General features: G+C 37.9%; 1 protein-coding gene across 1 annotated transcript; it reads left to right on the top strand.

Moving 5' to 3' along the window:
- The first annotated feature begins 5990 nt into the window (after positions 1 to 5990).
- Positions 5991 to 14705, top strand: LOC132139487 (rano class II histocompatibility antigen, A beta chain-like). Its single transcript, XM_059547863.1, has 5 exons — positions 5991 to 6118; positions 6422 to 6688; positions 12668 to 12949; positions 13949 to 14062; positions 14159 to 14705. The coding sequence occupies exons 1-5, from the start codon at positions 6049 to 6051 to the stop codon at positions 14182 to 14184; spliced, it is 759 nt and encodes a 252-aa protein (XP_059403846.1). The 5' UTR covers positions 5991 to 6048; the 3' UTR covers positions 14185 to 14705.
- Positions 14706 to 24550: the final 9845 nt, after the last annotated feature.

Below are 24550 nucleotides of genomic sequence, written 5' to 3'. Positions count from 1 at the left end.
TTTCTTTTCCAATAAATTGCTGCATTTAAAGAATTCGGTATGATACTATTTTTTTCTATAGTTGTCATTTTCTAAGCGTAGCAAGCCCCATAATGACATTTGACCCCTGATAAATTGTGTAAAAGCAACTGTTAGCCACTTCACAATTAAATCGGATTAAACTAACATTTGACAAATTAGGCTTATAGCCTTTTTTTTCAAGGCAGTTTTATACAGTGCAGATCACATCTTCTTGAGTTAAATGAAAAGAGATAAGAAGTAACAATGTATTTAAGGCCACAGCCCTTTATTTATTGGCACTCTTGATATAAAAATCAGTTGTATAACATCTATTATTCCAGAGGTCCACTGGTTCACACAGACTGTGTTTTTCAATGTGCTACATTGTAATTGATTGTTTTTATGTAAACATGCACAACAGATTTCTGCTTTTTATTATAAAACCCACTCAAGATGGTCTTCTACATTCTGCTGTTTTGGTACGCATCTTTAAATCAAGAATGTGTTCTGTGTAAATTCTTAAAGACACAGTACAGACATTGATATTTATAAAGTAATACAAGTGTAAAAATCATTCAATGTATACATAAAGCCATTCATTTTACATTGCTTGAGTGCTTTTTTTTCTTCTTCTTTTTTGAGCAAAATTATTTAAAAGTCACTTTCAAACCAAGCAGCTCGAAGACCAGTGCAGCGATTTCATGGGACCAAATTAAATCTGTATCTGGAACCTTTTCCCCCTCAAGCAAAACTCTCAATCTTACAGATTCATATTGAAATGTGTGGATTTCGCCTGGGAAATTTTGCTGAGCAATGGAAAATGTGACCGCACCTTCAATGGTAACTGATTAGGCATCTTTTTATCTGTCATCTGTAAGATTTGATATGGAGCTTTTCCCTCCTTCCTTTATGACTCCTAAGTGCAACTGATAAGGCCTGGGTCAATGTGCAGGTTAAAGATCTGCTGAACAGGAAATATGTGTAACATGCTACATCTTCAAGCTCTCTGCAGTCCACCTTTGTAACCAGCAGGAGGTCACATGATCACAGAAGGCACACTCAAGTGTGTCATTTTTTTCAGTCAAAGTTCAGTCATTTTTTTCTTCTGATGCCAGCTCCTCGCAGTGTCAGCAGCATTTTGGAGGTTGTTCAAACAACCTCACTTCCCTTTAAAGGATTTATAAAAATCCTAAAAATACATTTTTATGCAGCAAATAATAATTTAAAACTCATTTGATATTGACCTATGACATCCTGTGACATGATATTTATCTAAATTTACATAATCACATGGATGTAACAGTACATCTGTTCAGCTCACAGATCAAGACTAAGCTGTAATCCAAGCAGAACTTTCACAAATGCTTATAGGTCAATAAAATCATTTATAAATACACTTATAAATCATTAAAGGATTTGATAACATTGTAAAATAATGTCTAATTTGTTAACATTAGTAAATGCATTGGTAACACTTCATAATAACTGCACTCATTAGTAAATAGTCAGTCCATGCTTTATAAAGTCTTGTCCCAACATTAATAGTCATTAGTAAGCAGCTTATAAATACAGCTATAAATAACTTTTTCTTGGTTTATAAGCAAATATATTACAAAGGAGACTAAAGGGTCAGTTATCTTCCTAAGAAAAAGAAAAAGAAACAAACACAACACAGATTGATACAGAACTCAGAAATATTTATTTCAATATGCAATAAAAGGAAACCATACACTGGCTTTGTGTGTACATGTGAACAAGGAGAGGACACAAGAAGTTTGAGATCATGTTTAATGGAGCTCAAGTAATAAAGAAATACATTTGTTATGCATCTACATCCGTCTGCATGGACTCTGTACGTGTTTTAAACTTGCTTACTCCTATTATCAACGGGATTGGAAAACCAGCACACACACACATTCACAAATGTTCACAAAAATAGATAGCTGGAAACTATTAAATATTTTATTAAAAAACTGACTTTATCATGAATTACAGCAGAAATATATGTTAATAAAGCAGTTATTAACACACTGACTGTGTTTAAATAATACAATTTATATATTCACACTAAAATAGTTTATTAATCATTTAATTTCACTTTCTTAATGATCTCATGAACCACTGAGAACTCCTTAATAACTGGTTTGAAAATAACGTAATTATACTTAAAGTATGAAAATACAATGATTGAACTTTATAGCTCAAGAACAAAACATTTATATCTGTATTTATGAACTGCTTAATAATGCCTATTAAAGGAGTGCTATTATTTCACTTTTTTAACTTTAGTTATACTGTAATGTTTCTGTTTCAGCGTAATAAAAGTTCTGCAAAGTTACTAAGCTGAAAGTCCAATTCAAAAGGAGATTTATTTATTTATTTAACAAAAAACCCTTTTTAAAAACTATAATGAACAAATTGTTTGGACTACAACAAATATTGTCCGGGATTTGTGATATCACAAATATGGACGAATGGGATGAGAATTGGTTGAGCTGCACTAGAGAAGGCAACAAGTGTGATATATATGTAGTTGACCATGAAGACTGGAAGAGAAAAACAAAACTCCTTATATTCAGGTGTGAAGAATTATTAGGCACTTTTTCCTTTGCTGATAAAATGAGCCAAAAAAAGAGGTTTAACTCAGACTGAAAAATGTGTTACTAAAGTTAAATATATTGTTCTGTGAATGTGATTTCAAAGTCTAGATGATTCGGATTAACACTTTAACTGCCGTATCCCTTAAAACCTGACCGCCAGAGGGCTATTGTAAAAGCAAGTGCCCACTTGGCACAGTTTACCTGATGCCACTGGGGTGGTGTTGCACTGATGGCTTGAGCCCGCCATCGCTGCTTGCAGCTATATTTATTATTTATTCTTCTAATTTTTTTCCAAGGTTTCGGGGGCTTTTAGGGCCCTTAACATGCTTAAAAAGTCTTGAAAATTTGCACACACATTGGAACATGCGGCCATTAGGGGCGGGCAGAGACTGATACACTGGCAGTAGTTTGTGGCAGCGTAAAATGTCACTTCCTGTTTCCAGCAGGTGGCGCTATGACTATAAATTGATTATGGGCATGTAGATCTGTTAAGGGCAGACGTCTTATCTAACATGTGAAGTTTGGGGCAGATTGGACATTGTATGTCTGAGTTACAGCAACTTCCTTTTTCATGGCAAAACATCAAAATTTGTCAGGCCACCATGGACACGCCCTTTAACGAAACCTCAAGATCTTCGCAATTTAACATCGCAAAGGGCTTTAGATTACACTGACCAAGTTTGGTGTTGTTCTGAATAAATCTCTAGGAGGAGTTCGTTAAAGTACAACCCCTGAAAATGGCAAAAACAACACAAATTTTGCAGAGAAAATTCTAAATAACCGACTTCCTGTTGGGATTCGGATTTCATACCAAGAGATTACCAAGGTATTGGTGTGTTACATGTGTGTACCGATTTTCGTACATGTACATGAAACATACCTCGAGGCGCACTCTGTTGAAAGTGTATAGGTGGCGCTATCGTGCCATTTTGCCACACCCGATGGAATATTGGCCTTCAGATCTGTTCAGGCCAGGACTTTTATCACACATGTGAAGTTTGGGGAAGATCGGACATTTTATGCCTGAGTACAACTGAACTTCGCACAGGCCTTTAGATTAGACTGACCACAAAAAAGACATTGATGTCATAAAATTTCTAGGAGTAGTTAGCCACAGTGTAAAATATGTCACTTCCTGTTGCCAATAGGTGGAGCTGTGACTATAACTGAATATGGGCATGTCAATCTGTTCAGGTTCGGAGTCTCATCAAACATGTGAAGTTTGGGTAAGATTGGACATTGTATTTCTGAGTTATAGCAACTTCATTTTTCATGGCGAATCATCGAAATTCGCCAGGCCTCCACGGACACGCCCTTCGACAAAAACTCATGATCTTCACAATCTAACATCGCAAAGGCCTCTAGATTAGCCATACCAAATTTGGTGTTGATCTGAATAAATGTCACGGTTGGTAAACCGTGATCTCTGGGTTTTGCACTTTGTGGAGAAGTCTGTGTGTTTCGCGTCTGCACTGATTAGATTGTGGGCGTCTCTGTTAATTGTCATCAGCAGCAGCTGTCACTCATTACACACTCCCTATATATTGGCTTGTCTCACGTCTTGTGTTTGTGAGAACGTTATTTCATGTCGAGTAACTGTCGTATGCTTCTGTGTTGTTCTGCATTGGATGTCCGTGTCTTCCCCAGGAACCTCATCCACTCTTCGCACCTTCACAAGCATCCCCACTTACCTTCGGCTCGATTCCCCGCAGTTCCTGTGCCATCCTCTCCTGCTGCCAACTCACCATCACCATCCGGATTACTCACCGTCTCCCCACCATCTTGGATTGTCATCTTCCCAGTATTGTTTTGTACTCTTGTTTGTTTGTTTTATTTTTTCATTAAATTGTTTAACTCACACTTGTTTCCAGCTCCTCCTTAACCCAGTCGTCACAATAAATCTCTAGGAGGAGTTCGTTAAAATACAACGCATGGAAATGACAAAAATTACACAAAATTTGCTCATAATATTAAAAATAACAGACTTCCTGTTGGGTTTAGAATTTTGCTCCAAGAGTCTTTTTTGTAGGTATTGGTGTGTTACATGTGTGTGCCAATTTCCGTGCATGTACGTGAAACATAGCTAGAATAGGTGGCGCTGTTGAGCCATTTTGCCACACCCTCTTCTGAATCCTATATTAGATGAAAATGTTCACCAGGTTTGATGCGTGTGCAAAGTTTCATGACTTTTTGATGCGAAAATGCGATTCATTTTGAAGAAGAAGAACCGGAATAATAATAATAAACAGAGCAGATACAATAGGGTCCTCACACCATCGCTGCTTGGGCCCTAATAACAAATAATCCTAAGGAGAACAATAGGGCTCTCCCCCTCCAGGCTTGAGCCCTAAAAATAATCCTAAGGAAAACAATAGAGTTCTCGCCCTTTGGTCTCGAGGCCTAATAAAAGAGAAGATGAATTATTGATTGGAAGCATCCAAATATGCCTGTTATAGCAAACAATATTATGTGAAAAGAGTAAAATGTCCAAATTCACAGTGTTCTTAAAACTGTAGATGAAAAGTAGACTAGTAGATTAGTTACAAAGTCTGGGGAGTTCTGCAGTGCATACAAAGCATGCTTTACGCATAAGGAAAGGATTCGTAAATGGTGAGTAAGTGAACATGGTTGATGTAGTAGGTATGTCCAAATTGCATTTCGGCCACACACATTTACAGTGCAAACTGTGTAGGTCCCCCTGTGAAGGTGGGCCCCCTCACAGCATCAGATCAGTGCACAAGTGTGTGCCAGTTGCTATAGTTTATTTTGCATCAAAACAATTTTCTGCTTTCTGTATATAACGATTAGTTTGTCTTTAACAAATTTTAATACAACTAACTCATGATAATGTTTTACATTCTACCCATAAAGGTTATAGTGAAAGCTAGTGAAGGAATGCAATTAAAGTAATTTGTACATTTTTTTACATATATTTGTATTATTATTATTTGTTTATTTTCAAGCTAAACATTTTCTGCATGGTTTAAAAAATCTGATAGATGCATATCAGTCAAAAATGAGTTGAGAGAAAAAAATAGAAAAATAAAAAAAAAATAAAAAAAAATAATAAAATAGAAGTTGTCAGCAAATCCTTCACATTTAACTTATTATTCAGAACAGAACAAAACTAAAATCATAAATAAAAGTAGCTAAAATAATAAATAAATAAAATAATACTACATATTTATATATACAATTAAAGAATAAAACACAGTCAGAGTTCAATAGTTTCTTTAAGGAAAAAAATAGAAATAAACAATCCACACCACAGTTGTATGTAAATTGATAACTGGATGGTGTTTGTGATTATAATTGAAAACAGGATACTACCTAGTAACATCTGATATTTATAACTGGAGTAACTCTGGTTGGACAATCGCCTCAAACACCCTCCTGACATGAACATAAAGCACTGGCAACATGCAGCTGGGGTTCAGTGCTTGTGAAAATGTCACTGCTACAGTTCTTGAGTTGTCATCTCATTTTGACACTGTCTGTATTGACTGGAGCAAAAAGTGGTAAGATGAGAGTAATACAAATGAATATCAACAATAACTGCATTAGTAGTAGTAGATGTAAATGAATCAAATGATATACTTCTGCATGTTTTTTTAGAAGGGTGACTTATTTGATTGTCCTCTGAGGATGGATTCTGTATAATATATTACTTAAACTGTTTGTGGACAGCATAAGTTGACATATCACTGTACTCCACAGATTCATCTTTCCCTGTGTATTACTTATAAAAGTTTGTTTCTTTTTTTTCTTTCTTGTTGTCATATTTATCTGACAAAACTGTGATTGTTCTGCCTCTTTTTCAGCTGATGACTATTACATAAGACGGTCAAGATGCATCTACAGCTCTCCTGATTACAGTGACATGGTGTATATTGACAACTTTTATTTAAATAAATTTCTATTCACACAGTTCAACAGTACTTTGAGCAAGTTTGTGGGGTTTAGCGAGAGCGGAATGAGATTTGCAGAGCGATGGAATAATAGCCCCTTTTTGAAATCAGAGAGAAATGTTGCTACTATATGCAAATTTCTTTTTAAAACCGAGGACACACCTGACCTTGTTAAAGTAGGTAAGTGGCTCAAAACTCCTCTGAAACTTTTACTGTCACTCGTGGAATTCCTTTTTTTTTTTTTTTTTACATTTGTGTTATTTCTACAGTAGGTAGACAACCTAAATGGGTATTACCGCCGCGTGTTAACTGCAAGTCATTCACGTGTTAAAATAATTCGCGAAACTACCGCCAGGTGGCGCAAAGGGACGGATTGGAAACTGTATGTAATTTAAAAATTTTGGTTTGTTAATAGAGAGGAAATGATGAAGTAAAACAACAATAACATTATTATATAATATTGTTATATCCCTAAAAACCATAAATTTTTTACAGTGAGTTTATTTCAAAACGTGGGATAGTCTTAGGCTACAGTCTACTTTACACAAAGGATCATATGCATGCTATTGTTATTAAGCAGTCATTTCATAATAGGCCTATATATTTATATATATATATATATATAAATATATATATATATATATATATATATATACATACAAGCGTTAAAATCTAAATGTTTTCATTTGGGTTCATTCTTGGTTTAAAAATAAATAAAAAAAAATCTTCAGGTTCCATATGCAGAGCAAAAAGAAAACCGTCCAGCATTTAGCAATAATTATTATTAACTCTGTTATTATTCTTGGTTTTTCAAACTGCTAACAGTTTGCATTTTCGAATTATGCCTTTACTGTGTGACCAAAAATTTAGTATTAACTGTTTCAGTTGTTTGAACACTTTGAATTATGCTTTATGTGTGACAAAAATGTGGTATTTTCTGTTTCAGCTGTTTGATCGCGCTGGTGCCTCACGCACATATTCAAAATAAACAGCAGTAGTTCACCGAGCCATTCGGCGCTAACAGCGGTCCACTTTGGCATATTTTTGCTCATTATGATTTTTTTCCATCGATACTGAAACATGCGTGAACTACAAAGACTATTTTCAAATGGGCAACATCACGAATATGGAAACGTTTGGATTTCTCCAGACTGAGAGATCCCAACCTTACCTTATGTTTCCCTTAAATTATTATTATATTTTATTTTTTTTAACTAAGCATCATATACTGCAATTATATTTATCCATTAGAATTATACACATTTAATTATTACCAGCCATTAAAATTTCTGAATGTAATAAAGTACAACCTTTTTACAAAAAAATAAAATAAAATAAAAACATGCAGCAAATGAAAATAGGCGATTCATCCGTTAAAATATGTTACTGTGGGTAAAAAGAAATTACATTATACACTTAGGAACAGAGTATGGGCCTAATCTAGGCTATGTTGTTAACTACTTACAAGTTTTGTGTATGTTTTTATCCAGTTTTTAGTTTTTTTTCCATTGCATCTTAAAATGACTTTGTGCATCACATTCAGAAACTGCCTTTCATGTTGCTCAGCTGTGGACCAGGCCCGGACTGAGATTTCCCGGTGGCCTGGCAACTAAATTGGCCTGCTGCCAGCCAGCGTTTTTTATATATATATTACTACCTTTAACAGAGATCATTTTCAAATTCGTCATTCAATACAATTAATAATAATAAATAAAATCATGAAACTTTTAGTCTTGACTGGCAAGACTACGATTCGAATTTACGCCTCAGCCAAACGGTTAAACAGAAAATGCGAGCAGCACGCGATGATGGAGAGAAAATGGCCAGGTGGAGCAGAGAGGGAAAGAACAAAGAAGAAAAAAGCAATACAAGAAGAAGCAGCAAAATGTTGCAAAATTACTGACCTGTTCAGGGCTTCAAGTGCAGGTCAGTTTCATCTGTAAATACTGTACTGTTTTCTTCATTAACTTAGTATTGAACTGCTAGCAAATGTAAGCGGTAGTAAGCCCCTATTACTATCGTCACTCAAAATACTGTAAAATAAGAAAGAAAAAAAAATTTAACATGTTGTATGAAATATATTGCTAAATGTTGGATATTTAAGTAATTTTAAGATTTAAAAAAATCATAAATATAATACTTTGATTTCAACTAAAATACATGTAGATTCTGGGCAAACAATTTACAATAAGGTGGTTGTTTTGTACCAAGGTGGAGACAGTTCTGTTTGTATGAGGCCAGAAGAAAAAGTGACAGGTGAAGAAGAGACAGGTACAAGAAAAATAAACACACTTTATACATACATACATATGTACACACACACACACATATATATATACTCCTCTTTACTTAGTGTATGAGGCTGATGATCCTGGTGGAAGGGAAAGAGAGAGATCTTAGGGAAAATAAAGAGAAGGAAATGGGAAGTGAGGGTACCATTCAAGAAAAAGCCTTTAATTATTTTGTACGGCCCCAGCCTAAGGATTTAGACCATTTCTTCCGCTACCATCCACAGCAAAGCCCAAAACAGGCCATTCCTAACATCTTCACAGCAAAGACAAAATAAGCAGGAAGTGGTGAGCATGAAGGGAGCAAAATCCACAGAGAGAGTGCAGAGGCCTATTTTCTCAGGGCAAACAAGGGAGATATAGGTAGTTTACTGACAGAAAAACAGATATCAGCACATCGAGATCAAGTAAGGAAGAAGCGCCAGGTCATGGAACGTGTGATTAATGTCATCAAGGTCATTGGTAAGCGTGGCCTTAGTTACCGTGGTGATGAACACAAGAGTGCTTATTCCTTAGAAGACTTGACTTTAGATCATGGAAATTTTTTAGAATTAATACTGCTGCTGAGCAAATATGATGCCTGTCTGCAAGGACATGTCAGTGAATGCATTGAAAAAAGTAAAAAGCTGCATGAAGGTGGACGTAAAGGAAGAGGATCCCTCGTGGCTTTGCTGTCAAAGACAACAGTAAACAAAGTCATTAGTGTTATCAGTCTCTTAATCCAACAAGGCATTGCTGAAGAAGTAAAGGAAGCTGGAATGTATTCAGTACAATTGGACACAACACAAGAATTGACATCGAAGAATCAATGTGCAATTATACTCAGATATTTGACCAATGTCATCAATGAGGAACTAATTGCAGTAATCGACTGTCAGTCCTCTACTGGAGAAAATCTTGTTGTTTTGCTGAAAAAAGTTTTGGAAAAAATTGTCATTGACATCAAGAAATGCATTGGCAACTCAACAGATGGGGCTGCAAACATGCAAGGGCAGTACAAGGGATTTACTGCACTTCTCAAACAAGAGGCACAGCACAAGTCCATGTTTGTTGTTATGCACATATTCTTTACCTTGTGTTGGCAGACACAACTGGAATTGTAGTGTCAAGTGCATCACTTTTCTCCCTGCTAAATGACATTGCCACATTCATACGCGAGTCCTACAAACGCATGAAAGTGTGGGAGGAGGTCAGTGAGGACAGGAGACACAGATGTATTGCTCAAATAGGAGAAACACGGTGGTGTTCCAAAGACCAAGCACTACGCAAAGTTTTTGGACATTTTGGAAATCCTGAGGGGGCACTTTTCATTGACCTTGTTACCACCATGGCGAAGATGGAGAAAGACAACACAATGCAGCCGACTGTGAGAGTGAAATCCAGAGGTTACATGGAGGCATTACTCAGATATGAAACCATACTCACAGCGCAGATTTTCCTTCGATTATTTGCTCAAACTACACCACTGTCAAAGTACCTTCATGACGAGTGTCATGGACTTGCTAACTGCTCAACACATGTTGAGGAAGTAATGGGAACTGAAGACAACTTGAAAAGGTTCGGCCGGGATTTTGAAGGTGTTAAAAACGTAGCAGATACATTTGTACAGTGGGCAAACAGCAATCTACAGGAGCAGGATTATTGTGACTTTGAAGTTCAAACTGCCCTCCCAGAAAAAAGGCAAAGAAAAAAGAAAGCCATGCCAGGTGAAATGGCAGAGGATGAGCCACTTTTAGATTCTTTGAAAGAATACGGAGTCAAAGTCCACAACGTCGACCGAGACCGACCACCGATACACAGCAAGCGCAGGTCTGTGTTCAGATTTTTCTTGCATGGATCCTAAAAATTTTGCTAAAATACAAAAAAATGATCGTGCCACAATATATTCTTCAAGCACATGCATTAGGTTTGCCACAAAGCACAGACAGAAGTAGCTTAATAATTGTGAAAAAGGAGACATTTTAAATATTTATTAATAAACAAACCTTTTCTTGTCAGCTGCAAGATTCACAGTGCTGACTCTGTCCACGTGGATGCACCTTTAGAGAGAAATGCAACCTTCACAGATTACATAATGCTTTCGTTTTTAATTTATTCGTTTAAAAGTAGATATATCTAGCTTTCTGTAGATATATTTCTCATGTTGTGAGACACCACAATTTTAAGTTATTTCATTATCAGGAAAAAATTCAAGTGATCAAGATGGCGCCTCCCTGTCATGATTGCACATTAATAGTTTTCGCACAAACACTTGAATATGAATAATAATTCACATTTTGCCATATGCATTACAAAGTAAATAATTTTTTTACATGCAATTATCTAAAATAAATAAATAATAATAAGTAGACAAATAAGAATAAATGCTGTGCGTCGCAGAATATGATACACACCTGCATTCAAAAGCGGCTGAATCATTATTTTTTTTACTTAAATTATATGAAAGCAAGTAAACAAGGCTACATGTAAAATCACTTAAGTTGTCAATGAATAAAGCTCTTATTAACATCCTGTGTATTTTGTTGATTATAATGAGAGAACTTGAGTTTAAATGTGAGGACGTTTTAATAATAAGTCCATTCTTTAGAGTTTCAATGATTTTAGCTAAATCCTGCAGGTTTCATTTATTCATTTCTTGTTTTAATTACTGTATTTTCCGGACTATAAGTCGCACTTTTTTTCATAGTTTGGCTGGTGCTGCGTCTTATAGTCAGGTGCGACTTATTTATAAAAAAAATTAATTTGACACGAATCAAGAGAAATGAACTAAGAGACATGAACAAAGAGAAAACATTACCGTCTCCAGCCGCTAGAGGGTGCTCTATGATGCTCGGTGCCCCTGTTGTCTACACTGAGCAGAATAGAGCGCCCTCTCTCGGATGTAGACTGTAATGTTTTCTTTTGGTTCTAAATAAATGCGACTTATACTCCAGTGCGACTTATATATGTTTTTTCCTCATCGTGGCATATTTTTGGACTGATGCGACTTATACTTATGTGCGACTTATAGTCCGAAAAATACGGTAGGCCTAAATAATGGGAGCGAAATTACAGTGCCTCATTTTTTACTAAAATAAAGAAAATAATTTACAAAACACGCCACAATTTCTTAATCAGTGTAAAGACAAATATCTTTTTCCCAAAAAATTAAAATATAGGCTCACTAAAATAGACTACAACTTTAAATGCTCTGATGCCACAATTTCTTTAGAATAATATTCATATAATATAAATAATACTGGACACCTAGTAAATGTGTCAAATCTAAAATATGGTGTAATTCTGTGTAGCTTAGAGAAAATATAAGCACAGGCTCATAGGCTTGACATTTATCCTGCTTGAATTCATTCTAAGAAACGCACATAACTTCATAAGTAATAAACTTTTATTATCATTTTAATATATATTAAATATTTTAACGACAGCATTTTTTCTTTCATTTTTCTTGACTGCAACCCTCAAATGTAACACATTGGTGAGGCAAAGCTGATGTCTATTTGTGAAAATGTGCTTTGATGCGCTTGTTTGATAACTTGGTTAAAGCGCCACTCAGTTGTTAAGAGCTGCAAATGCACTTTACAGACGTGGCAGGGACGGTAGAACTGCCATTTTGGATGGCTATCTAATGTATATGAGCATATACTAACTGTGTAACAATAATTTGATTTTTTTTTTTTTTTTATGTTATGAGTGATCTACTCTAACATCTAAGAATTAAATAAACCTATTTTGAGTAAAAATAATTTATATTTATCTGCTTTTGTTCAAATGCCATTTCTTATGTCAAAAACCACAACCTGCAATACATGCACACATACATATGAGAAATGCATTGGACTGCATATTTATAACGTTGCTCTCTTTGATTCAGTGAAACCAAAGGTTAAGCTCAGATCAGTGACACAGGCTGGTGGCAGACATCCAGCTGTGTTAATGTGCAGCGCATATGAATTTTATCCTCCGCACATCAAAGTTTCGTGGCTGAGAGATGGTAAACCAGTGACCTCTGAAGTGACATCCACTATGGAGATGGCTGATGGTGATTGGTACTACCAAACTCACTCTGACCTGGAGTACACTCCCACATCTGGAGAGAAGATCTCCTGTATGGTTGAGCATGATAGCTTCAATAAACCCATGATCTATGACTGGGGTAAGATGAGACACATAGGCCTGGTTTCACAGACAGGGGTTAGACTAAGCCAGGATTAAGCTATAGTTCAATTAGGACATTTAGGTAATGTTTTATAAACATATGTTAGAAAAAAAAACATTAGTTGTGTCCCTCTTGAGAGAAAACAGTGGCACTGGTATATTTTAAGATCAGTCAGTGCGAGTTTCTTTCAGTTGAAACAGCTCAGACTTACATTTTAGTCTGGGACTAGACTTAAGACTTGTCTGTGAAACCGGGGCTACTGTCATATTATAACTGTATTTGCGGTAAGCATATTTGGATATATGTGACCCTGGAGCACAAAACCAATCTTAAGTGTAAATTTAAAAGTGAAAATCTGGAATCTGAGGGAGCAAAAAAATCTAAATACCGTATTTTCCGGACTATAAGTCACACTTTTTTTTTCATAGTTTGGTTGGTCCTGCGACCTATAGTCAGGTGCGACTTATTTATTAAAATTACTTCGACATGAACCAAGAGAAATGAACTAAGAGAAAACATTACCTTCTCCAGCCGCGAGAGGGCGCTCTATGCTGCTCTATGCTGTAGATGGCAATGTTTTCTCTTGGTTCTTGGTTCTAAATAAATGTAATAGTCCAGTGCGACTTATATATGTTTTTTTCCTCGTCATAACGTATTTTTGTGCTGATGCGACTTATACTTCGGTGCGACTTATAGTCCGAAAAATACGTTACTGATTAAATTGCCTGAAGTTGTCCAAAGAATTCTTAACAACGCATATTACTTATCAAAAATTTAGTTTTGATATATTTACAGTTGGAAATTAACAAAATATATTCATGGAACACGATCTTTACTTAATATCCTAATGATTTTTGGCATAAATCATATTGAAAAATAAATAATTTTGGCCCATACAATGTTTTTTTGGCCATTGCTACAAATATACCCCAGAGACTTAAGACTGGTTTTGTGCTCCAGGGTCACATATTACATCTGAAGTACTGTACTCCACAGATCCGTCTCTTCAAGTGTATGAGAGGAATAAAGTTGCTATTGGAGCCTCTGGTCTGGTGCTGGGAATCATCATCACAGCTACTGGACTAATTTACTTCAAGAAGAAATCAACAGGTATGTGGAGATGAGAATAATTCAGATTCATATCAATCTTTGTACATCATCCTTGTACATGCATGTAACTTGTTGATCATTTATTTTCTTTGACAGGAAGGGTCCTAGTACCTCAGCAATGATGGTAGATTGCTCATTCAATTTTGATAACCCACTTTGATAATTATACATATTTTCATTATTAATTATGACTGCAAGGGGACAAATAATGAAAAACGTACACTTTGCACCGAGCTTTGTGACATGATCTCAGCTTATTAGTTTCCAGTTATGTATGTTTTCAGTGTGCTGTATATTGTAATCACTTGTGGTTTTCAATCCTGGTCCAGGGGACATTTTCTGTCACTCTTATCTGACACACTCAGGTTATGTTTATGGATTTTTTTAATAGTTTTAAATAAGGAGAGCAATATTATCAAAGCAAGTCATGTTCACACGGATACACAAAAACAACTTAAAATGCTGCATTATGCATGCCATACCAGTAGTTGCCAATGTCACTTTGTAAAGAAACACAACATACCCGCACACATACACATTCTTCTACAAAGTCAAGATGCATGCACATAACATCACCGTTTTCATAAACAATGTTTTAACTATTTATCATATATTTATCATAAACAGTTATGCTGCTACATATAATGTATGTTTATGCCATTTTCTAAATATCCAGATTAGTAGCACTGTCAGTGATGCTGTTTAAGATTGAAGATGTTTTATCATTAAATGAACACAGAGAACATTACTGAATTTTTGAAACAACGGACAACCCTAAAATAAATTGTAATAAGCGGTGTTCTCATGAGTAACTCTGTATGTACAGTACACTATACTGGAAACACCTGAGCCATATGTAGAACAGTAGTTGTGCAAGTAGTCAATTCATTCTTCATGATACAAATATCATACATAATCTTAACTTCCGTAATCATTTACATAATGTTTTACATTTATAACATTTACATTTTAAATTAAAACAATAAAAATAACAATGACAGAAATATAGCACAAAGTCTGGTAGGTTTTTATTTAAAGATATTTATTTTCATATTTGAGTAGGCCTATACGATTTTTTAAAATGTTAACAGTTGATGTCTGATGTATTGTTCTTGCTAAGTTAAGCTCTTGTGTTTGTACACAGTAATGTAGTATTTACTTTAAACTTGCATTGAGGGGAAACTGAAAATGACCCAAGTGTTCATATAAAATAAAGTCAATCCACAGATCACTACAGCATATGCATGAAAAACAGTCAATAAAGTCTTTCTGAGTGCAAAACAACCCATTGCATTTATCATTTATCAAAATAAAGGACAAAAAAAACTTATCTGGTTGAATAAATACTCATCTCTAAGCCAAAGCATGCACTGAATCCGAATACTGATATCCCTGATGATGATAGAAGGTGAAAAAAATCCAAAAGTCTGATAGCAAGAGTATCAAAAAAATCAATCAGCAATCCAAGTTTCCTTAAAACATAGTGCATTGCAATTCTTTGATGTTGATTTTTCCCAACGATAACCACAGATAAAGTTATTTCTTAGTCCATTGATGAGGCATTCAGGATAAAGAAGAAAACGGTGAGACAGAAACAAAAAGAGTTCTTCTACAAATCGAACAAACAACTAGTATTAGCATTTACCAACAGCCCATTATTTCACCACTAGAGTTTTAACTATTTACAAAGTAAGGGCAAAGTTACACAGCACAAAATAAACTGATACATCTACATGACTGATATGAAAACATAGTCTTTTACTAAGGTAACCTCAGTTCACTGAGATACGGGAACGAGTACTGCGTCTGGTTAAAGACGCTATGGGAAAATCTACTTTTTTCTCCTGAACTGAAGCCTTATTCAATCATGCAGTGAAACTGCATGGCCATCGGTATGTGCAGTGGATAGAAACGAACCAATGGCCCGGCAGCGGTGCTGCACAAATCTATTGCTGGAAGCTCAACAGAATGGGTGGGGCCTCTGGCTATATAAGCGCCTACTTCGCCATAGTATTCAGGTTATTTCGACTGAACCGGTACTTGTTCCCGTATCTCAGGGAAACCAAGGTTACATTGGAAACCAAGGTTACGTTAGTAATCGGGTATGTTCCCTTTCAATACTTCACTCGTACTGCGTCTGGTTAAAGACGCTATAGTAACATAGTTCCATCACGCTGTGTTAAAAAGGGGAACATCCAAACAATCATATTTGACACTAGGGCCAGATATGCCAATAGCAAACAGGTTGTAGAATAAACTCAGTGAGATTATGTCTAACCTAGTTTGACCGAAGGAGTTTCGGCTCCTTGCCGCTGTCGCCTCTGGCTTGCTTAGTTGGGGTCACTTCATCTACAGCGATATCGTTGACTTGATTGCAAATAAATACACAGACACTATTTAACTGAACAGAGATGACATAACTGAATTCAATGATGAACTGCCTTTAACTATCATTTTGTATTGTTGACACACTGATTTCCTAATTAATGATGTTCAATTGCTTTGACGCAATCTGTTTTGTATAAAGCGCTATATAAATAAAGGTGGCTTGACTTGCATAAGATAGCCTTTGGTTTAACCCTCTGGAATCTAAGGGTATTTTTGGGGCCTGGAGAAGTTTTGTCATACCCTGACATTTGTGCTTTTTCAGTTTCTTATAAATACCTAAATGGCTGAAGTCTAATCTCACTGTAATCAGCACAAACTGGGCTATAATAATGTGAGCAGCATGTATGTACATGATTGTGTTTTTGAGAAAAAAAAATGTTATGCGTGGTTAGTGAAAAACTAAAAATGTTAAATCACTTGAATAAGGCCATAAAACACATACAGAACATTGGTTCCCGGGACTTTTGAGAACTGGAGCTTGTAGCCTAGAATTTTTCTTTTTAAATTATGTGACAATAATCTTGTTTACTCACTCACAGAAAACAATATATTGATTTAAATTTTTTAAGACACTTTTTGTTTTTTTAAAAGTCATATGTGATTATGCGTCAACTGTCATGAATTTCATTGTGATTAACACCTGAGAAGACAGAGGCCTGTGTGGTGGAAAAATTCATTGAACATTGCTTCTGTATGCCAATATATGCATGTGTTTTCTTAGAATTGCTGTGTGGGTTCAGAAGGGCGACACCTGGGGGGGAAACAGATGTCTGAGAATGACCAGAGAGGGTCATTGGTCCATATAGTGGGGGGGGGGGGGGGGGGGGGGGCAATGCCTGAGGATGACCTGAAGGGGTCACCTGAGTCCTAAATGTGTGAGAAACAGCCCACAGAGAGTGTTTTATGTTATCCATGGAAAAGTACAGCTGCTAAGACTTTGTAACCTTGACGCAGCAGAGGGGTATAAGGGGGAGGACCGCCCTCCCTTCCTCTGTCGCACTCTGCAGGAACTTGTGTTGCTGTATGACTGTCTGACCTTCTTTGGAAAGAATAAAAAAGCTTTCTTTTTAATTAGAAACTGAGAGTGAGCCTGTCTCTTATGCTGATGAGAGTTGATTTAATTCTGCCACAACACCTGCATAATGAGCTGCATAATGAGCCTTTCAGTCAGCTCTGACCAGGCCCGGTTCTACGGGGGTGCTTGAGGGTGCTAAGCACCCTCAAATAAAAGTGAAAGCACCCTCAGATGAAAAATTATTAATAGCACACATAAACGACATTTTGCCGAAAATAAAACACAGACGGATTTCACACTCTTGCCTATAATAGGATAGCCTACACAAAATAAATAAATTAATAAAATTAAACAAATAGATATATATTAAATAAATTACTTCGTTATGCTTTCATGTTTAATGCATTGTAGTTGTCCTTTCGTAATCGCGATACGCAAAAGGTGAAGCTGTCTCTTTAATTGCCCACTTTGCTTGCGTGCGTGCTTCCCGCTCAGAAATTTTGTTAGTTGACTTTCTGAGACGGGGCTTTAGGTAACGTAAAAATAAGTGTCCATTTTTAATCATCATGGACATAAGAAAATGGCTCAAGAACGCACAAACATCTACATCGCAACAACAACAAAACGACACGGATGAAATAACACCACCTGCCACTGCCGATGACAGCAGTGAACCCCGCCCTACAACTTCACTTTCACCGCATGTCACCCATGATAAATCACAGCAAGTAACATGCTCAATAAGTATTTTGTGTAACGTTATGTGTGTTGTGTAACGTTAAGATAGCGCAGCTTCTTGGTCTTTTGCTGTCAATTGTTTTGAACTGCTTGTCGTTGTTATTGGAGTTGTCATAAAGAATATAGCAGCATTACCTTGGTGTAATAACGTTACTGCAGCAGTGCTTTATCAATATGTTTATGAATAACGCTAACAATGAATGACTGATTGGGTGTTGATGTGTTGTCATGGTTGTCATATTGTACAGACTCGGCAGCCAGTGCTAGTGCATTATGGGTAATTGTTTGTTGGGAGTTGATTTATGCGTTATTACAGCAATATGGTTGGGGTTTGTGTTAGTAAAGTTACGTGTGTTTATGTTAAAGTTAGGTTGGATGTTCTTGGTACATTTTCTACCTTGTTATGTAAAAATGTGTCTCTCACCGTTATGGAGAGAGACGTGTGTAAGGCAGTGACTTTTGGCCATTCTAGGAATGTTCAATTGAAGTTGAAGCTAGTTACAACAAAGGTATCACCACAGTGTAGGTAGGCTATGTGTGGCATGTTTTAATGTTTTGCAAAGTGAAGATTGCTGCTTGTTTACATGCTATTCTATAATTTACTGCCAGATCGTATATTGTTTAACATAACAGCAATTACAGTAGTATTGTTGTATACAATATTGCCAATTTTGAAATACTATGTTTCAGACTGATGACTGAGCTATTTCCTACGATTATGTAAGCAGCACCCTCACTATATTCAGAAGCACCCTCAGTGATTTGGTTCTAGAACCGGGCCTGGCTGTGACACTGAGAGGGAGGAGTTACAAGAATGTGAAGACAAAATAAATGTATATAATTTTATGTTTGTAGTTTATTTAGAATATATTTAATTAACCAATACATAATTTAATATCCATTTGGGAGTGCAGTTAAAGACTGGAACAATCAAAGCTGACTTTCAAATTGAGAAGAGGGTTATCTTTCCATTCTCCTATTACTTGACCTCAGCTCAGCATTTGATACTGTCTGTCACAAGTTTCTGTTCTCTCACCTTTCAGAGATAGGTGTTTCAGGTGCTGCATCGTCTTGGTTCTCTTCCTATCTTACCTTGGACTCTTTTTGCTACCCGTGATGTTGGTAATCATTTGAAAGAGGTTTGGTAAAGAAATATTGCATGGGTAAAGTTTTAAAGACACTATATGCAAATGAGTTTCACACTAGGGTGGGCAACACGAGATGCCAATCACATTCCTGGAATGGAGAGATGCCAGATTCCAGTCTCCTCCTCATCAGAAAGAGATAAAGGTACCTTCCCTTAAGACACTCCTTGTTTTGAGTCTGAGCCCTGCAAGGTTGAGACAATATCAGATCAACTACCGTTCTGAGTCCACGGGTACATCCACAGAGACAGTAGCAGACACAGCATTCTAAGATTCGCAACTCAAACTTAACTCCAGAGTAAACCAGTGTTAATTTTGTCAACACAGACAAGGATGAAAAAATATTTGTTAATGAACATTTTTTTCTGAGTTGAAGATGAGATGTTGACAAGCTTAAACTAATAAATGCTAATAAAAACAATGACGAAACTTATGCTGTGTCTTTGTTAATAAAATGAAACGGGACTATAATGTTATTTGAGGATCACCGGACATTGAAAATAGATCTTATAGGTTACTGTATTTTCCTTCAAAATGGGCGTCCCTGTCATTGGATTGCAATTGTAAAAGGGGCTTACGCATGTCTAGTCTCAATATGGCAACCGCAGTGGATGGATAGACTACCAAAGCGCAAACTAGCGATCTGAAATAGTGGCCTCAGCATCTGAAGGGGTAAGGTGACTTGACGTCCCATTTTTCCCGGGAGTCACAATTTGTCATTTAACTTAAAGGATAGGTGGAATCATGCTGATAGAAGTGCTCTCTCTTGCACACGCTCCACTTTTGCTCCCTTTTCACTACTGTTAAGGGGATAGTTCATCCAACAATTAAAATTTTCCAAGTTTTCCCAAATTCAATTCTTGATTCAATTTTCTCATAAGCTTAATTGATTTAGTCTAAAGAGAGAATAATTAATGAGTTTTTTTAAGTTAAATATAAAGTAGCTACCAAAACAGTTTGACTAAAATAATAAATAAAAGTAAAGACTAAAAGTTGTCAAAAATGCGATGACTTTTCGTCGACTAAAACTATAAAAAGCCCCTTTCATGCTGCAATTCCGGAAAATACAGGGGTGATGTGTACCATCAATTGTTCCCGGGGCGCTAGATTTGGCTCATTCACACTGCCAGTGATTTCCCGGAATATGGACCATCCAGATGTGACAAGAGATGTCCATGTGTTCTGTGATGCATCCGAGAGAACAAATGGATAAGTGGCCTACTTACGCTCTGAAGATGACAATGGTGATGTCCACTTGGTTTTCCTGCTGGCTAGATCTCGAGTTGCACCTAAAAGAAAACAGCCCATGCCAAGACTGGAGCTTTGTGTGGCAGTCACTGGAGCTCAACTAGCAAAGCTGGTAGTCAGAGAGCTCACCTTACTTATCAAGAATACCATCTTGTGATCCGACTCAACCACTGTCCTGACCTGGCTTAGGTCAGACTCATTTTGATTTAAGGTATTTGTGGGAACTGGGATTGCTGAAATCCCAGAGCTTATTGATCAACAGTCATGGAGGTATGTGAGCTCAACCCTCAATCAGGCAGATGATCTGACCAGGAGCAAATTAGCACAGCCAAAAAGGTTAGGTGTTACGACCATCGCCTGAGTGGCCTAAAGCTCCAGCAGGGCCAGGTGAAGAAGACCCTACAGAGCTACGATGTTCTTCGTCCAGTCAGTTCATCTCAACCTGGTGTGATAGTTCTGTCTCTGAGGCAAGCCACTATGCCAGATGGATTGAATTAGTAGAGATTGAATTAGTCTTCGCTGAATTCCGACTGTCATATTGGATACTAAGAGGGTGTGAAGCTGTTCGGAGGCATCAGCGTACTTGTCTAGAATGTCGGAAGCTGAGAGCCAAACCTGTTGTGCCAAAGATGGCTGGGCTTTTCTCCTGCTCAACTGCGTTTATACAAGCTCGCATTTTATTCTATTATTTATAGCAGTTGAACTGTTTTTGGGCCTTTCCAGGTGCAGATCGGCAGGTGTACAGAAAAAAAGGTGGGGTATTATATTCAAATGCCTTATGACATGGACAGTGCATTTGGATGTTATCCTCTATTGATTCAGATGCTTTACTAATGGCTGAATGTAGTTTCACAGCACGCCGTGGTACCCCGGCTGAAGTTTACTCTGACCAAGGGACAAACTTCAGAGGGGGAGAAAACGAGTAGAGAAAAGTTTTCTCTGCAATGAGTCGCTGGCCAAGTATCAGATCAACTTCCACTTCAATCCTCCAGCAGATCCACATTCTGTTGTGATGATGGTTGACCCCCAGTTACCAAGGGCATTATGGTTAGTTGGCTAAGTGGAAATGGTGTTTCCAGGTACTGATGGACACATGAACTCTAGTCCTGTCCTGTCATGGCTATGGAGGTCGTCTATGAACTCACTGCCTGTCCTGTTATGGCCACGGAGGCCGCTCAGGAACTCCCTGCTTGTCAGGTCACAGCTACAGAGGCCATCCATGAACTCACTGCCTGTCCTGTCATGGCCATGGAGGATATCCACAAACTCAATGTCTGTCCTGTCATGGCCACGGAGGCCATCCATGAACTCATGGCCTTTCCTTTCATGGCCATGGAGACCATCTATGGGGGCCGTTTGGGAACTCTCTAACTGCTTTCTCACAGCTACAGAGGCTGCCATTAATCTGTTTATGTTCTCTGTTTCAGTCAAATCTGACGTGCTCTCCTGTGCCATCGACTCCACTATGGTGGTCCTCTGCTCCGCCTTGGTGTGCTTCTGGCCCAGTTGCTCGGCTGTGGTGGTCCTCTGCTCTGTCCTGGTGGGCTTCTGTCCCATCTGCTCGACTGTGGTGGCCCTCTGCACCGCCCTGGTGGGCTTCTGTCTCATCTGCTCGACTGTGGTGGTCATCTGCTGCGCTCTGGTGGGCTTCTGTCCCATCTGCTCGGCTGTGGTGATCCTCTGCTCCGCCCTGGTGGGCTTCTGTCCCATCTGCTCAACTGTGGTGGTCCTCTGCTCCGCCCTGGTGGGCTTCTGTCCCATCTGCTCGACTGTGGTGGTCCTCTGCTCCGCCTGGGTGGGCTTCTATCTCATCTGCTTGGCTGTGGTGGTCCTCTGCTCCACACTGATGGGCTTCTGTCCCGTCTGTTCTGTCCGCTCCGCCCTGGTGGGCTCCAGCTCTGTGTGCTCCATCCTGGTGGGCTACAGTTCCGCCTGCTCCACCCTGGCTTCCTGTTCTTTCGTCACTGCCTCAGTCTCCAGCCAATCCACTTCCACGTGGACCTGGCCCTCCATCCCTCCCCCCTGATCCGCCTCTGCTCCACCACCCACCTGAACTTTGGACTGTTCTTAATTAGAAGCATCTTGAAGCCACTCCTTAAGGGGGTCAGTGTCACAATCATCAGCTGGATTGCCCATGAACTCCAGTAGAGGGGACTCCACTCAGGACTCTTGCATTTGGTGTCCATTTCCGCCTGTGTTTCTCTACCGCCTGCCCCGACTTCTGCCTGTTACGGTTTCTGATTTTTAGATATCCCTTGACATACTTGACGATGTTCTCTGATTACTGCCTGTCTGACCATTCTCTTATTAAAAGTTGCATTCGGATCCTCAACACTGTTGTCACGACGCCTCCATCATAACAATGGCCATACACACTGTTAGTAAAGTTGAATTTCAAAAAGAGGTGCCAGCTACCCTTGCTAAACTATTTCTCTCTCAAGTAGCCATCCCTAAACTTTATAAATTTTAAATACTATATCAAATTCTGTGTGCCACAAAAGAAACTAAGAGTGGCCAGTTTAATTTAGGGCTAATAATCACCATGGAAGAGCGGATGTCCACCAGGCCGGAGCAGACAGAGCAGAAGACCACCACAGATGAGCAGATTACCACTATAGCAGGACAAAAGACCACCAGGCCGGAGCTGAAGACCACCAGAACAGAGAAGAAAGCGCAAAAGACCTCCATAATGGAACAGACGGGACAGAAAACCACCAGAGCGGGATAGAAGTCCACCAGGCTGGAGCAGCAACTGGGACCTGAGTAAACTTGAAAAACAGGAAACAAACGGTCTCAAGGATCGAGGCAGGGAACACAAGTAGTGCATCATTTGTCTACCTGTTTGACGGCTGATCAATGAGTCAGCCAGCAATGAACGAGCCATATAACATCAGCTCTGCAAAATCCAAATCGGCAGTTTAAGACTTTAACTTGTAAGCAGAAGACACAAGATACTTCTCATACCAAACATAAATAAGGCTTTATTGTATAAAGATATACAGACTAATCTATCACATGAACATATACATTCACACATTCATTCAAGTTGCAGGAAGATGGAAAGAATGAGTTTAAGAGGATGAAAATGTGAAATCCCAAGTTTATAGCAATACGTGAAATTGCAGACATGAACGACCATCAATCACTTAACTAACCCTCACATTGAGTTCCTCAGTGAAGTTAAACTTTATATTAAGTGCACCTGTTCAGCTCAATCTGGAGGTAAGTTACTTGTGTTGCCTGTGTAAAGGGGTTCCCTTTTGATGTCATCTAAAAGAGGAGTTTCCAGAGGTTGCTGATTTGGTGGAAGTTCAGTAGTCGTTGAAGTGATGTCTTGGGAAGCCAGTGGTTAGGCGTTGGCTGAAGATGCGGAGTTGCGGGCTGATTAAAGTTTCAGATGGGCACTCAAAGTTGGAAGACACAGTAAAAGAATAGAAGTAATGTTTGATGAGACTAGATAGCGTTTCATCTTATCTTGGCTAAGTAGCAGCGGGTGTGCAGGCCGAAGCACGCTGGAACAGCTAAGGTCCAATTTAAAAAGCAAAATTGGATGGTATCCTGAGTATTTAAAACGGGCTGTGGGAAATCTCACGAATGGTGTCGTAACCGATTAGATATTGTCTTTGTTTGGGGCATTGTATATTTTTCCACCTATTCATGAATCAAATGTTGTCTTATCAATCATGTGGACCGAATTTTCCCACTCATGCAGGATATAATTTTGGACATGATTCATATAACAAGAATATGATACATTTGACAAATAACTGATTGTCAGAAACGTTTCAAGCAAGAAGATTCAAACACACACTAACCATGAATATGAATCCTTAAGCTATTCAATATTTATTAAAAAGACATACACAATAAATTATTAAAAGCATGATGTCAAATGTGTGGGTAACATATATGATATGGAGTTAAGCAATGGACTGATATTCATTTGTAAGACTG

The sequence above is a fragment of the Carassius carassius genome, chromosome 1 (genome assembly GCF_963082965.1).
Source record: "Carassius carassius chromosome 1, fCarCar2.1, whole genome shotgun sequence".
Taxonomy (NCBI): Eukaryota; Metazoa; Chordata; class Actinopteri; order Cypriniformes; family Cyprinidae; genus Carassius; species Carassius carassius.
The sequence above is the reverse complement of the archived record's forward strand: the minus strand, read 5'-3'. Positions and strand labels throughout refer to the sequence as shown.

Excerpts from the sequence above, each read along its gene's own strand:
- LOC132139487 (XM_059547863.1), top strand. The coding sequence starts at position 6,049 with ATGTCACTGCTACAGTTCTTGAGTTGTCATCTCATTTTGACACTGTCT. Across the intron at positions 6,119-6,421 it reads ATTGACTGGAGCAAAAAGTG|CTGATGACTATTACATAAGA; the intron begins GTAAGATGAGAG and ends CCTCTTTTTCAG. Across the intron at positions 14,063-14,158 it reads CTTCAAGAAGAAATCAACAG|GAAGGGTCCTAGTACCTCAG; the intron begins GTATGTGGAGAT and ends TTTCTTTGACAG.